Genomic DNA, 16,254 nt, shown 5'->3' with positions numbered 1-16,254 from the left:
GAAAGACTGCCCTTTCTCTAGGCAGACGCTGGGGGGGACATAGGGTTGCCAACTCCAGGTTGGAAAATTCCAGGATATTTTAGGGATGAAACCTGCTGAGGGTGGGGTCTGAAGAGGAGGAGGAGGAAGAGGGGGACCTCAGACAGATACAATGCCATACTCCCCACCCTCCAAACAAGCTGTTGCCAGTCCCCAGGTGACAGCTGGAGAGCTCTTAAAGCTCTGGTGCTACTTCAAAGTGCTGCAGTTTATTGACAGAGTAGTGTTTTGGCAAATCTTTAGGAATTGTTTGGTGCATTTACGATGGGGCACCCACCCAGAGCCTCTGGCATTTTCTCACTCTGCTGACATCAAAACCAATTTAAGGCAAAATAAGAGGCTACTGAGAGGGGAGGAAATAAAGTTGCCAGCTTTAGGTATGGAAATTCCTGGAGATTTGAGGAGTGGAGGCCGGAGAGGGGGACCTCAGACAGGTTACAGTGCCATAGACTCCACCCTCCAACCCAGCTATTTGCTCCTGGGGAACTATTGTTGCCAATCTTGGCCCAGCACCCATCACACCATTCTCTTCAACCCCCTGCTGTGCAGCAGACTTTCCCCTAGGGTTGCCAATCTCCAGGTGGGACCTGGAGATCTCCCACTGCTACAATTGATCTCCAGATGACAGAGATCAGTTCCCCTGAAGAAAATGGATGCTTTGGAGGGTAGACCCTATGACATTATACCTGCTGAGTCCTTCCCGCCCCCCCAATGCTGCCCTCTACAGAATCCACCCCCCAAAACTCCAGGTATTTCCCTCCTTAGAGCTGGCAACCCTACTTTCCCCTCAGTGCCTGTTGGTAGGCAACTAAGTTTGGTCCAGTCACCTACTTTGGCCTTTGGGAGAAAACATATTGGGGCCAATCCTGATAGGGTTGCCAACTCCCGATGGGAAATTCCTGGAGATTTGAGGGATGGAGCCTGAAGAGGGTGAGGTTTGAGGAGGGGTGGGACCTCAGACAGGTACAATGCCATAGACTCCACCCTCCAAACCACTCAGTCCCTCATGGGGAACCATTGTTGCCAATCTCCAGGTGAGGGCTGGAGACCGCTCAAAATTACAATTGCTCTGCAGAAGGGAGGGCGGAAGTCAGCTGAAGTCAAAGGGGCAGATAATGGTAAGTTGATGGTTAGCTGAGAAGGAGATGGGGTTGCCAACTCCAGGCTGGCAAATTCCTGGGGATTTGAGGGGTGGAGCCTGGAGAGGGTGGGGTTTGCGGAGGGGTGGGACCTCAGACAGGTAGAATGCCATAGACTCCACCCTCCAAACCAGCCATTTCATCCTGGGTAACAATTGTTGCCAATCTCCAGGTGAGGGCTACAGATCACTCAAAATTACAACTACTCTTCAGGGAGCAGAGATCAGTTCCTCTGGAGAAAACAGTGGACTCTGTCATTATACCCTGCTGAGGTCACCACAGCAAAATGGCACTGTTTGCCCAAATCCAGAGCACTCCCCCAGAGCCTCTTTCTAGATCTCCTTGTATTTATTTCCACAAGGGCTTTACTGCTAGTTGAGCAATAAGTCCAGACCCTGGGTTCCAACTTCCTAAGCACCGTATTCCAAGACGGAAACGCCAAGGTCGATTTTTAACCGGACTTCAAACGTGTTCGTTGAGGTCTCTTTTTTCCCCAATCCTTACGTTTATTGGCGGTTACGCGGCGCACGGCATGATGGGTAAAAAAATTGACGGTTACTTCTGAAGCGATTAAAGCTGGAAGTTTGACGCAGGAAAGGAAAGTGGGGCAAGTAGCCTAGGTCGGGCTTTAGTTATTCCGGGCGGCGCCTGCTAAGTCAGCTCCTGCCTTTCGAGCTGCGCTGCTTGGAAGGGAGACACTCACTGGGCCCCTCCTCTGGCCGGCCTGCTCCTCTCGGTCTTTTCTACCGCGGAAGGGGAGGCGGGGGAGGGTGCTGTGGCGAGGAGACTGCCTGCTTATTCCCCTCAGTGTCGTTTTTCATCACTGTCTCTTATTTTGGACTCCCCCCTCGATGATGATTATTGGCGCAATATAGGGTTGCCAACCTTATGGTGGGGCCTGGAGTTCTCCCGGAATTACAACGGATCTCCCCGGTGACGGAGGTCAGCTCTCTTGAAGGAAATTGGCAGCTCTAGGAGGTGGACTTGATGACATCGCCTCCCTGCTGGCTTCCTCCCTAGGGGTCACCTCCAAGCCCCAGAGATTTCCTTGAACTTGAGTGGGCAAGCCAAGATTGCAGTGCCCTCCTAATCAGGCCCAGGGTTAAGGTTGCCAGTTATGTAGAGGAGGGGGAAAAATTAACAAGAAAATGGTTATTTTCTTGTATGGTGTATTATGCTTTTTAAGATGAGTGTGGCCCCTTCTAAAGTGGTTTGAACATAGGATGAGGCATGCTGGAAGAGGCTAATGGTCCATCTAGTCCCATGGCCAGCCTGGAGGGCCAATGAACAGGGCATAGAGGCCCAGGCCTTTCCCTTGATGTTGTCTCCTGGCATTGCTATTTGGGGGGCTCCCTTTAAGCACCATGGCTGGTAGCCTCTGATAGACCTTTAATCTAAAAAAAAGAAAAAAGAAACAACTAATCTTGTGATCTTTTTTTTAAAGCATATTGTGGGGAAAACTATTTCCAGGAAGAAAAAGGCATTTGGTTTCTGTAGGTGAGTTATTTTGGACCTGTATACAACAGCCCTGGAATGGATACCTCCTGTCTCTGATTTCTTTATGATATTGTGGAAGGACTGCTGTTTTGTAGATAAGGCTTCACACTTAACACGCCTCTCCATCCCTCACATGTGATTCCTCTTCTGCATTTTGAGATGTGTTACATGTGCATGACAAACCATGCTTGTGCATTCCTGTTAGTTTAGATTAAAAATAGTGCAAGTCTGAAATAAAGTTTAACTTGCTGAGTGAAATATTTCCTGTTGGAAGATCCCCCCCCTTAAAAACAGTTTTTAAAAAAGCACAGTCTTTTTTTTTTAAGAGCTGTAAATATAATGTTGACATGATTGGAAAAAAACTGGACTTGTTTTTACTAGGGGGTTGGAAGTGAAGGGTGACCTTTCTGGAGGGATGGCAAGCGCTTGCAAAATAATTATTTATTTACAAGGTTTTTACAAGGTTAATTTTTTTTCTGGAATTCTGTAGTGCCCTGCCAAAAACTTGTAAAAGGGTGTCCAAAACAAACCTAACAAAACTGTTAAACAATCTTAAATCAACAGACCTGCTCTTTGTTTTGCTTTTGTTTTGGCTTCTGACAGCAAGCAAAATTGAATCTGAAATTTAGCCAGATTGAGAGGCTCAGTTGGATTTTGAAGGGGAGTGATTTCTACACACTTGGAGCTATGTCTGAGAATGCTATCTGATGTTCTCTAACACTTGGTGTTGTCATTTGGTGCCAGTGCTCTTTCCACTGAATCTCAAAAGTTTCATTGGCATATGGGAGCAGTTGCTTTTTCAGATAGCTGCAGTCTAACTATGTACACTTGAATACATTATTAGTATCTTGAATTATACTTGGAATTGCATAGTTTATAGTAGTCCTTAATTACAGTAAAGTCATGGCTGGGTTTACCACTAGGTGGATTATGCACATGTCTGAGACCTCAGCATCCTTGGCCTCTTTACAAAAAAAATGCCAAAACAATCTTTTCTGATAAATGTCTACAGTAATGATACAGGAACCATTGCTTGTTGAATGGGGATTTCACTATGTATAAACAGAAATCATTTTTAGTTGTTAAGTACCAAACTGTAAAAATTCAAACTTTGAAACTTGGCTTTGATTGGCTTAGGCTGAGCCGACTGAAACTGAATCCTACGAACGGAGTCGGAGTGGACCAGGGGTAGGGATCCCTCTCCTGGCCTTCGATGGGGCACCGCTGGTGCCAGCTAGGGCGTTCTCAGTGGCGGCTCCTCTCCGGTGGAACGAGCTCCCAGAGGAGATCAGGGCCCTGAGGGACCTTATGCAGTTCCACAGGGCCTGCAGGACGGAGTTGTTCCGCCAGGCCTTTAATTAGGAGCCGCCCTGGGGGGAAAACCCTGCCCCTAGAGCCTTAAGCAGCCTGAGCCAGCCGCACGATATTAGATTGTGAGTGACCACAGCTGAACACCATCTTGTTAAATTATTATTGTTAATGACATCTGGATTGTATTCGTTAGTACCTTTTAATACTGTATTGTTTTATTTTTTATGATTTTATGATTAGTATATTACTTATTGTTGTTTTAAATTTTTGGAAGCCGCCCTGAGCCGGCTATTGCTGGGAGGGTGGGGTATAAGTTTAATAAATAAATAAATGTTGTGATTTGGTCTACATTGCACCCCAGCATGTAGACCGTGTGGTTAATTCCAGGCCTTTGTAAAGCAACCGGGACTTCTGCACACTTAAGTCTAGGAGAAGTGACAAGCTTTTGAAATATGAGCATGATGGTTAATGACTCAAAAGAGCCATCTTAAAATAATCATACCATTTTAAAAAATCTAGCATTGTATAATTTCATGTCAGTCAAAAAAGAATTTTTTGCTGCTGAAAGTTAACAGGACACACAGAAGAAAAAGTGTTCGAGTGATTTATGTGACACAGATCTTCTTTCAAGAAATCTGCATAATTTAAGGCAATGGAAGAGCTTCCAGAACTCTATGATATTTTTCAAGGAGAGGTATGTGCTGAAGTTATTTTGTTTTTAGAGTGATAGGAAGAAATACAAATTGGATGTTTGTTTTTCATTTTAGTTTCACAGCTGGTCTAAAGTCATGAGAAGCTCTTTGGGGCTGTAATAAATGTCTTCCTCAGTAATCCCAGATCCTTCAGTTGGATAGTTCTGAAATAGTTGCCTCTTAATTGGCCTAAGCAAAATACATAGGTCTTTGTTTCCTAGAGAGCAAGTACCATGATGACAGCTGTTGTTGGCTAAATACTATAATTTTCAACACAAACTAAGAAATAAGGAAATGAGAGGGTGGGAAGTATAGCACAAGTCTGGGAAACAGAGTAGTAATGTCTGCCACTCTTCTGCTAAGTGTAACTGTTTATTGTTACAGGTTGCTGCTGTGACAGAATATGGAGCTTTTATAAAAATTCCAGGATGCAGGAAACAAGGTTTGATTCTCTTATCAGATGAACTGTATAGTGCTTCAGTTTATACTGAACAGAATAGGATAAGGGGTTGAAAATTGACCAGACATTAAAACCTTTTAATCTGGGCACTCAGATAGGGTTAACTCACTGTAGGGTAGTTCTTTCCTCTTGATTTTGTGTGTCAAGGATATATTCAGCAAATTCTCCCCCCCACCCCTTTATTTCTTCTTAGGTCTTGTACACAAAAGCCATATGTCAAGCTGCCGAATAGACAAACCATCAGAAATGGTGGATGTTGGAGAAAAAGTATGGGTGAAACTTATAGGAAAAGAGGTAAAGTTGCAGCTACTTTTTGGAGGGCTGTGTAAAGTAAGGAAGATTTCACAGTTTTAGCAAATTGCACAGTTTTGTTAAAGAAGTATTCAGTGGCCCTAAACTCTTTGAATTTGAAATAGCTCACCTGGAATTCAGTCAAGGTCACTATAGCAAAAGCATGTAAGCTGGGAACCTAAATTCTATAGTTTCTTATTGATCCTACAGGAATTTTAAGTGTATGTAGAACTGAGGCATTAATAATTCAGATCACTGGACAACACTTTTAATGTTAATAGGCTGCTACTATTACAAGTCTTTCAGATGAGAGACTTGGATGGAAATCCCAACTTTTGTGTTGGATACTACAAAATGCTGAGTTAATAGTGATTTATGATTGAACATCTTACTATGTTTCAAAACACTGTGTAGTAACTGGTCTGGAAATCCACATCCAGAGTTTGGGTTATGTGTGGAGCCTGAGCAATCACAGTTTTGCTGTTTGCTCTACCTGAGAGTTATGTTTACAGCGTTAGGCAGGTCTAGATTTTTGGCTTCAAACAGGCAGCCCTTACTTTGGTTGCTACTAGCCCTCTCTGAATCTTCATTTGCTTGACATGTAGAAGGTCCCAAGTTCAATCCCCGGCATCACCAGTTAAAAGGACCAGGCAGTAGGTGATGCAAAAGACCTCTGTCTGAGGCCCTGGAGAGCCACTGCCAGTCTGAGTAGACAATACTGAATTTGATGGGCTGATTCATTAGAAGGCAGCTTCATGTGTACTTGCTGGCAAGGTCAAACTCTTTATTTGGCACTGGAGGAACTTTGTAAAATGGCTCTTATTGCTTCAGGCCTCTTCTGGCACTCTTTAGAGGGTGGGGGGTGTCTCTTAGTTCGTATATGGAAGAGGAGGAGGTGGTTGGCAAAATTACATCTGTATTCATGACCTGAATTTTGTCTCTGCTACTCAGCTTCTCCCCATACTGCCAAGTTATCTCTCCACATCAACAGGTGATTGTTCACAAGTATCTGAACAAAAAGGACGGTACCAAGCTTCCAGCACCTCAGACTTCCAGCTATAAATGGAAAGCTCCTAGACTGGGCCCATATTAAGCATTTTACCTGCAAATTACATGGCAAACTTATCCTAATGGGATTTTTGTCTTCTTAAATGGCAAAATCTACCTGTGGCTGAAGCAAGAGCATCAGTAAAGATTTGCTGCTGCTGTAACTGTGTTTTAGAAGTGATCTGTGCTACAGCTGGGTTTACTGAGAGTCGAGGGTGCCACTTGCCCCCAGGGAGTTTCCTTTCCTCCTTTGCCTGCCTCAGTTCCTATGAATATCAGAAAGAGTTGTTTCGGCAAATTAGAAGAATATGTCCAGGAGCCATCAACAAAATTAATGAAAATTGTAAGTAGAGAGTTGGGGAATCAATAATCAATTGGTTCTGGACTTCCGGTTTATGGCGACCCACTAGCGGACGCATTCCCGATAGCTCTCGGGGAGGCGATCCGTGCACCAGTGGCTAGGAGGGGGGGGGCGATTGTCCGCTACCCCCCTGGAGCTTTTGTGATAGGCTCCTAGCCATAGGGCTTTTGAAGGGTGACCTCTTCGCCAGTGTGTTGCTGGGGCTCTTCCGCCCCGACAGTCCAGCCGTTGTGTGTCTGAAATGGAACTCGAGCCGCCAACTGGGACAAGCGTTGGAGATTGGGCGTTTTACATGTACCTTTGGCGAGGTCTTCGGACCAACAATGAACAGTGAGTCGAGTTAAACGAAAACATTGGGATTATAAAAGAAAGCTCCCACGGGATTGGCAAAACCAGTGAGCAGAGGAGGGACTCCTCCCACATGCATAAATGAAGTAGCGGTTTTCTAAGGGGGAGCTGAAGTAAAAGTGTTAAAATCTGTTTTGAGAAATACACTAGAGCGCCAATAAGCAATTGGGCAAATTGCAGAGACTTCAGCAAGTTCTTTTTAAAAGTAAACAATCTGCTAACATGGCGCTAAGAAAAACGAAGAAAGAAAAGCAAGCAAAACTGAAACCTCCTGGAAGTGTGAGCCCACGACCGGAAGATACCACTGAATTTTCTAAGCTGTTAGCAGACTCTTTGTGCCCTCTACTGGACCAGATGATGAATATCAATCAACAGCTGACAGCATTAAACCAGAACTTTGCAACTCAGAAACTCCAACTGAATGAATCTACAAAATTGTTGGAGCAAGCAGCTGAGAAGGTGAAAGAAATGGATGCCAAATCGAAAAAGGTGAACAAAAGGGTGCAGTTGCTGGAAAAGAAGCAAGTTTCCAATGATTCTCAACTATTGCAGATACAAATGGAGAAAGCCAATCTTGTTCTTCGATTCCAAGGAGTCCCTGAGGATAAAGATGAGAATCTAAAACAAATACTGAGTGAAGCGTTGGCTCCAATTGCAGATTTAAAAGCGGAATATCTTATAAGCAAAATGGACATGGTTTATAGGGCGTACTCTGTATACACTAAAAAGAATGATCTGCCTGGAGTGGTAAGATTCTCGAAGAGACACGTGAGGGACCAAATTCTGAAATCAACATCAGGAGTACCCCTGAAAATTGGAGACAACACCATCAAGATTCTAAAATATATTCCATTTGAAATAAGGAAGAAGAGGAAAGAATATAAAAACTTGACTATGTTTTTACAAACAAACAGCATTCCATACAGATGGCTGGTTCCTGAAGGCATCCTTTTCAGAGTTAAGGACAAAAAAGAAAAGATTGACTGTTTCCAAAGCGCGAGAGTTCCTGAAAGTGCAACTGGGAGAGTCGGGTGAGGATGGCAAAGAAGATGGAGACAGCAAATCCGGCAAGGACTCTACTTCCGAGAAGGGGGCAGTGGCCCCCAAACGCAATTACCAATTGAGGATTAGAAAAGATAAGACAAAATGAAGGCTGAAGAACTCTGAATTGTGCATTACAAGCATTTATTAATTGTTGATGCTCTTGTGTTTTTCTTTAAACAGTGAAATTCCTGGTTAAAAAGTTAAATTATGTAGCTTAAACAACTATGTTCAATGTAACTATAGCATTTTAGATTAACACTGATACAAGCTACTGGAATGATCTCCTCTATTTGGGTTTTTAGTAGGCTACTTTTCTTTTGCCCTTAGTTGTAACTCCCCTCCCTTATTTTCATTGTAGTTTATAGAAAATTCAATAAAAAATCCCCTCCGGGGGGCCAAAAAAAATCAATTGGTTCCTTTGTTTGCTTTGCTGTAATATTTATACCTCACTTTCCCCCCCATCCACTGTTGGTGGCTCAAGGCTGCTAACTTAAGGAGCCCACAATCTCAAGATGGATATAGGAGGGCCAGGAGTCTCTGCCTGTGGACAGCAGCAGTCTAGCCATCTCAGCATTGTGATTCCCAAATCCCAGTACCTGGATCCCCAGTTTTCATTGTGCATTAAAGCAGAATCACAACCCTGGACCCTTGCTCTCAACACATACGCAACATGCAGGATGAAATAGACATGGCATTCTTTTTATAGGTTCACGGCCACTCATTGCTCTTACTGTGACTTCTAGTCCCAAGCCATAGTATGTTGGCAGACACACCACAGATACCTAGCTTTTATCATATGGACAGATGGTGTCCTGAAACTATCTACCTAGGCTTTTGTGGTATGTTTTGGATAATCTTGTTTTTTAATCATGAGATGGTTGAAATCTTATGTACATTAATCTTGTAATTAAAGAGAAAACGCTTATGAGCCAGTGCGTACCACTAGCCAGTCCCTCAATCTTTTCTCAGTTTTCCTTCCCTTTTTGCAGTTCTTTAGCTTGCCCATCACAATCTGCTGTTGGTTTATATTGTGAGATTAGAAAAATGTACAAAAACATCCAAGGATTCAATGCTTATTACATTTCCATTTTTTTTTCCTCAGATGAAAGATGACAAACTGAAGCTGTCTCTTTCCATGAAAGTTGTTAACCAAGGAACTGGAAAGGACCTGGATCCCAATAATGTCGCCCTTGAGTAAGTGATTTTTTTATAGTGCAGCTGTCAATTTATGCTTGACTCCCCCCCCCCCTTCTTGTCTCAGTCCCAAAGGATCTCCCAGTCTGAGTATTAATGCAAGGAGTTCTAATGGCTACTCTCATGTGGGTAGAAACCTAAGGTTTTGCTACATTCTAGTTTTGTTGCATCTGCAGGAGGAGTGATACAATCCAGATACCTACTCATTGTTGTTTGCTTTCTCTCCTAGTAAAAGACTTTTTTTTTAATACAGTGAGGCAGAATTTCCCAAATGTTTCCAAGCCTGGAACAAAATTTATTTGCCTTTCCTTTAACCTGATAAGCTGGTGAACGGGTTTTTTTAGTTGTTTATTTCAGGATAATAAAGTAGAGCAAGGAAATAATAAGTCAGCTGTTAAACTTACTCGGTGTTTCATAGTAGAGAACAGTGCTTGCTTATGCCAGAGAGAAATGTAATGCAGTATGTATTTTCTAGCCATAACTAAACCTTGCAGAGGAAGTGTTTAGCAGAGCCACCATATGGAATCCTAACTAAAATGGAATTCCTGTTGCAACGTAAGCTAACAAAATGTACTCCAGTGTAAGCTTTCATAAGTTGGAGCTCACTTCTCCAGACGTATGGGAGTGTATATCCATTACATTATATCTACAATAGACGGCGAAGAGGGCAAAATATCTGGAATTATCATATTTGAAATCTTGGTTCTCAAGGCAAGTTCAGACCAGTTTGCCATTATGTCAGAGTATCTAATAAAGTTGTCATGCTTGAGCAGAGTAGAGGGGGCAGAAACTGCACAAATGAACCTAGGGTTTTTTCTAGCCTTGTCCTTACAGCAGCTACGTGTAGTTTCTTGTTACATCCAAACCAAGATGCTTAGAATTTTCCCATAGATTTCAGTGGAGTTTCTCCCCATTATTACTAGTGGGGATGTTTGTCGGACTCGACTTTGCGACTGAACAACAACAACAAAATGTTTGTAACTGACAAGTCTCTTGTGTCTGTTTATAGTCAAGATGCACGGAAAAAACGCTCGTTCAAAGACTACAGCAGCCAGAAGATCACTCTTGAAGCTGTTTTGAACACAGTTTGCAAAAAGTGTGGATGCCCAGGTATGTTGAAACTGTTCCCATTTTAAAAGTATGTGTGTGCATGGGTTTCTGTTGGGTGACGTGTTGGTTATTTGTTAAAACTTCTGCCCCACTCCAAGACCTGCAAGAAAAACATACAATAATAAAATCAGTTCAAAACCGTAGAGCATTTTCTTTTTCTTTTTTTTAAAAAAGCAAAGTTTTCTTTTAAAATCAGATTTTAAAGATAACAGCAGGGACATGGCAGTCAAAACTCTTCTGACATATATAGGGTTGCCAACTTCCGGGTGGTGGCTGGAGATCTTCCACTATTACAAATGGTCTGGAGACAGAGATCAGTACACCTGGAAAAATGGCTGCTTTGGAAAGTGGACTCTGTGGCATTATGCCCCTTTGAAGCCCTTCCCCTCCCCAAACCCTGCCCTCCTTAGGCGCCACACCCAAAATCTCCAGGTATTTCCCAACCTGGAACTGGCAACTCTACTTATATAGGTGCAGAAGGTGTTGGGTCTTCATGTTTTGCTCCATGTCTGTGATGTAGTGGGTGAAGTGTTGTACATAGTCTGCAAAGAGCTGAAAAAATCTCCCACTGGTTACAAAATCACCAACAGTGCAGTCCTATGCAGAGTTACCCCAGTCTAAACCCATTGAGATGAATGGTCTTAGGCTGGAATAACTCCTTCGGAATACAGTCCAAGTGACTGTCAGCTTCAGTTAATTCCAGTGCCATTGTAAGGATGAAAGGGAGAGGAGAAGAGATTGTGTGTGCTACTCAGAGGTTTTAGTTTTACTGAGAACATCATTGAATTCATGTCCTCTGTTAAACAAAAAACTGACATGAATGGCCCAGGCTAGTCAGATCTCAGAAGCTAAGCACAGGGTCACCATAAGTTGACTGCAACTCGGAACAATAACAACCACCTACGAATGGTACACCTAGAGTTAGCTGTTAAGTGTTTCTGGATTTCTGATTATGAAATTAGCTATATCACAGCTTGGAATGCTCCCACAAGCTCTTCTGTTCCAGCTTCTAAACCCCTGCCCTACCCCCATATTTTTCTGATCTTCATAGTTTCACAAGTATGTTGAGAAACATGATGACAAAGGCTTTTTTAAAAAAATGCTGATTCTTGTATTCCACTTACAGTTTTAGAACTTCATAAAGTAGTAATTATGTGACAGGATGACATATTTCATAACTGATTTCACTTTTTAATTTCATCCTTTCTTCAAGAACTTCAGGGTGACATACATGGTTTCTCTCCCCTAATCACATGGCAATTGATATATTAATATTTTATGGAACCTCTGGAAACACTGAAGATAATTGTTTCCAGATTTCAGACCTGAAATATTAATTGTAGGAGGAAGTGTTTTATTTTACTAAACAGCTAAAAAAAGCAATTTAGGACTGTTTTGTGCTTGTGCCTGTTTTTTTCTTTAAAAGTAACATTTTATTTTATTTCTTTCATTTATATCCCACCCTCCCCACAAGTGGGCTCAGGGCAGCTTCCAAGGTCACATAAAATACTGTGACAGAGAAACAATATATAAAATTCAAATAATTTTTTTTTAATTTTTAATATTTTAAATTAAATATTTTGCCAAAGGTCATTTTGCTAAAGAGTGCTTCATGCAGCCAGGAGGCATCAAGTATGGTCTTGTACCAGAGGAGGAGGAAGACATCCATCCAGAAGAAGAAAAGAAAACACATCAGTCTGAGCATTCTGCAAAGAAGAGAAAAAAGGTAAAGGCCTAAGTATGGCAAGCATAACCTCACGGAGCTGGGTGTTAATACTCATTGATGGAGACCAAGCTGTAAAAGGTGAATATAGAGTGTGCTAATAGTTTTGAAGCCAAGGTACACAGAGTAATTTTAAAAATTATTTTGGATAATAGCTACAGATTCGGTGGTGGTGGGGTTTTGTGCACACACACGTATGCATAGGCTTCCATGCCCAACAGCAAGCGAGAGCCATTCCCATCATGCCTTGCTTGTGGGTGCTTCCTGGAAACATCTTTTTGCTCCTGGGAAACAAGATGCTGAGCAAGCAGTCCCATCAGGGCTGCTCTTATATTTTTATGATCTTCAGACTCTGTGTCTTCAGCACTAACCTCTTAAGGCCAAATCCCCAAGAGCAAAATAAGAAAGTCTTCTGTAGCTTTAGTACTTTGGTGCGTCTGTCCTTTGACAGGGGAATCTATATTCCTATGTCATAGTTCTGGTCTTTTTTTTCTAGGCAGATCCAGAGTACTGGCTCTAGGAATTAGTAGGATAAGACAGGTTGTTATTTGCCTGACTTGTAGTCTTTGGCTATCCATGTTAATAGAATTTGGAGGTTTGACTTTCAGTGAACAACATCCCAACAAACAGTAAACCCACAAAATAAAACTATGAATCCTTGCCCCCTGCCTTTCCTTTCCTTTTATTTAGTTTGCACAATTTGCCTTTCTGCCCTCTTAAGGGCCACCAAGGCAGCTTCTCAGAGGCTTATTTCCTGTAAGCATAATGTACAAAGCCCAAGAAATGTTAAGTGGAATGGGCCGGCGTAGATGTTCTCAGAAAGGAGCTGTCCTAAACTAATTAGAAATAATGCTTCTGTAGAATATTCTGCTGAGGCATAGCGTTACAGATGGCTGAACGATTAACTGTTACTGTATTGTGCTTTTGAATGTTAGAATCCAATGGATTTTGTTGATAACGGTTTCATGAATGGCTTTGTTGTAATTTCTAGAAGCGTGGGCATGCAGCTTTAGAAAGGCCTGGTTGGTCTGCTGATTGGTTAGCTCTGAAACAATATGTCCTGTATCTAAAAAAAGTTCCCAGTGCTCATATTTTGCCAGCTGTTTCATTAACACTTCTGAAACAGAATACTGCACAACCTCCTCTAAGGAGTTTTGAATGAAGTTAACATTTGAGGGCCGTTTCACTCATGACTCTTTATATGTTCCTGTATAATATTTTTCTTCTGCAGGGAAATGCCTAATGTATTTCTTCATATGTGTCTTCAGCTGCATTTGACTCACAAGTAGCTACAACAGGGAGCTGAGATTGCCACAGCTTCTTGCCATATGTAAACACACGGTGAAGCAGATTTTAATGGGAACATGTGACAGGGAGTGAGGTTATCCCAAGAAACATGCATAGGAAGGGAAGTTATGTAGGGAGAGGTAGACACTTTAATCCATACACTGAGAATCACTAAAAACAGCAGTTCTTCAAGTTTTTCTCTTCAAACAGCTTTTGAAATTAACTGATTTTCAGAGTTTTGGCCTTCACAGATATGTTACAGGGTTTGAGGGGGGGCAAGCCTCAAGCCAGTGGCAAATGAGGTCTGTTCTTTAAGTATATAAAATGCCAGCTAATGAATAATGATTTCTGATGTCCATGGCAAAAGAGAAGAATCCCTTTCAGAAACTATGCTGAATCTGGACCTCACGAATAAATGCCTTTTGGCATCTGTTTCCAGCCTGTCTCTCTCCTTTTGCTCCCTGACCTGCTTCCCTTTTCTCTGATCTCTGGAATTCAATATCCTGCATGTCACCAGTTGATATAATTCCCTTTACCATTTTTGGAGAAAGCAGGAGGACTGAAATACATTTCTGCTCTGGTAGTTCAAGAAGCCCACTTAAATAAGAGAGTGGTTACCTTGTAACTGAAACCAGAAAAACTGGAGTAGCCACTTAGTGTGTCCAACAAAATTAAGGATTGCTGTAAAGGTGGGTAATTGGCCTAGATTTTTATGGCACAGCATATTGCACCATACCCTAGGCTATGTTGCCAGCAGCTGTCTCTATTTCCATTCAGTTAACACACACAAAGCTTTTGCTATAACACGCAGTTCTTAGCTTAATCAGTGAGTATACAGAAACGTTTCCTATCACACGTGGTTTTGATTGATGGACTCCCTCTGACAGGAAAAGAAGAAGAAAAGGAAACACAAAAGTAAAATCCCTTCTGAATCAGATCATTCCGACAGCTGTAATTCAGACGCCGGCGGGGATCAGCCTTCCAAGAAGAAGGCAAAACATACTGAAAAGGCGAGTGCATCTCAGAAGAGGAAGAAAAAGAAGCACCATAAGAAAAAGCACAAAGAATGAGGAGCAGATGCTAAGCAACAGGCCCTGCTGATACAACGTGCCTCCCACCCCACCCCTCCTTTCCTTTTGGCTTCCCAGAGTAATCAGTCAGAGAAGAGAACAGCTAAGACATTGCCTCTTGCTTTAAGGCAAAAGGATTTTCCTTCTCTGAATAGCTGCATTGTTTCCTATGGCATTTCACAAGGCCTGTCTCTTTTTTGTTTTTGCCACAAAGAGGGAAAGGGGGAGCTAGCTGCCATTTGGGCGTTCCTCGGCCCAGATGTTGCGCTTGTTTGTCTGGCACTTTTCTCATTCTGTAATATCCTTCTTCCGGGAAACATGCCAGGGCTGCAGCCAGCCCTTGGGGAACAGCCCCTAAGCCATCTATGAGAAGCACGTAAGGCATCATTGGGCAGGCGGTGCACCGGCTTCTTCAGATGGGATGGCAGCTGGGTGTTGATTCAGCATCTACCAGCCATTCCGCATGCCATTAGAAAGAGCAGTGGACACATCCTCTGAGCTGACAGTCTAGCTGTGGGCTGATTGGTGCAGAACAATCACTCCACTGCATTTGCTGTGATCCTATTTGTCAGCAGTACTGAAGGGGGGGAAATCCATTAGCCTTCTTATGTAGAGGCAATCAGGTTTTTCAAAAAATGAGTTAATGTGGTTATTGCTAAAAATATAGGTTATGAAATAAAATTGATTTCGTTTAGGGCTCAGTTCTTCTCTGTGCTTTATTCTAGGCCGTAAAACAAGTGGTTAAGTGGAAGAAGGTGGTCCTTCAGTTACATTCAAAGTATTCTTTAAAGCATAGCTTATTTGCTGATTGCTTCCCTCTCCCCCTTGTCAACCTGTTGTCTCTATGGTTCTCAACAATACAGCAGATTCATCAGTTGCTTTGAGTGTCCCAGGAACTATGATTATTAAATTTGATTTAATGCCCATACTGTGGGAGAGTGCTCTTTGAAGCTTTCCTGAAAAAGTGTTTTGCTGTTATGTAACCACATTTTCTTCCAGTATAGACACGGCACCCTTGGAGATCTGAGCCTACGCTATAATGCAGCATAGTCTCATAAAGTGCCAAACTGTTTTATGAGCATTTGTAGCACAAATCGAAAAGTTTGGGCTAGACATGAGGGGTAGGCAGTTTAAGTCTTGCAGTATACAGTTTAAATGAGGGCATGTACTGTTTGTGTTTAACAAATTTTTTTTCCAAATTCTGATGCAAGAAAAGCTGTCTTATTTATTCTTCAACTTATTTTGTGATAGTCAAAGAGAGGCCAGATTATGCAGATCCTTTAAACCACACTTTGACTAATAGAAGCTTGATTTTCCTTTTGTGTTTGATGCACTTGAGGCTTAAAAGCAGAGGTCATTTCAGGGGGGAACGCGGGGGAACACAGTTCCCCTGGGTGAGGTGCAGAGGGGCGGGGCACATGACGAAGCCCCGCCCCCTGCTTCCGGCCGCCCTGCTTCCAGCCCTCATTCAGGCAGGAGGAGGCAGGAGAAGAGGGATGGTAAGTTGCTTCCTCCCCGCCTCTCCCCACCCCTGCCTGCCTGGGGCCAGGGAGGGTCTTGGCGGGGCTTCCTCGCACTCCCGCTGGCCAGGTCCACTGCCGGCATATGCTAATGAGTTATGCTAATGAGTTCCCCTAGCTC

General features: G+C 42.8%; 1 protein-coding gene across 2 annotated transcripts; it reads left to right on the top strand.

Moving 5' to 3' along the window:
• Positions 1–2,629: 2,629 nt before the first annotated feature.
• On the top strand, positions 2,630–15,615 carry ZCCHC17 (zinc finger, CCHC domain containing 17). 2 transcript variants are annotated; one of them, XM_015411690.1, is made up of 8 exons: positions 2,630–2,675; positions 4,555–4,680; positions 5,063–5,120; positions 5,332–5,432; positions 9,332–9,423; positions 10,433–10,533; positions 12,123–12,259; positions 14,431–15,615. In XM_015411690.1, exons 2-8 carry the CDS (start codon positions 4,639–4,641, stop codon positions 14,611–14,613), a joined length of 714 nt encoding a protein of 237 aa, XP_015267176.1. In that variant the 5' UTR covers positions 2,630–2,675; positions 4,555–4,638; the 3' UTR covers positions 14,614–15,615. The 2 variants fall into 2 exon arrangements, with proteins under 2 accessions (XP_015267176.1, XP_015267177.1); XM_015411691.1 differs by having other exon boundaries at positions 2,656–2,675; positions 4,562–4,680.
• The last annotated feature ends 639 nt before the right edge of the window (positions 15,616–16,254 follow it).

This window comes from Gekko japonicus, unplaced genomic scaffold (genome assembly GCF_001447785.1).
Source record: "Gekko japonicus isolate JY-2015 unplaced genomic scaffold, Gekko_japonicus_V1.1 scaffold112, whole genome shotgun sequence".
NCBI lineage: Eukaryota > Metazoa > Chordata > Lepidosauria > Squamata > Gekkonidae > Gekko > Gekko japonicus.
This window is presented reverse-complemented; position numbering and strand designations above follow the sequence as displayed.

Excerpts from the sequence above, each read along its gene's own strand:
- ZCCHC17 (XM_015411690.1), top strand. The coding sequence starts at position 4,639 with ATGGAAGAGCTTCCAGAACTCTATGATATTTTTCAAGGAGAG. Across the intron at positions 5,121-5,331 it reads TCCAGGATGCAGGAAACAAG|GTCTTGTACACAAAAGCCAT; the intron begins GTTTGATTCTCT and ends ATTTCTTCTTAG. Across the intron at positions 10,534-12,122 it reads CAAAAAGTGTGGATGCCCAG|GTCATTTTGCTAAAGAGTGC; the intron begins GTATGTTGAAAC and ends ATTTTGCCAAAG.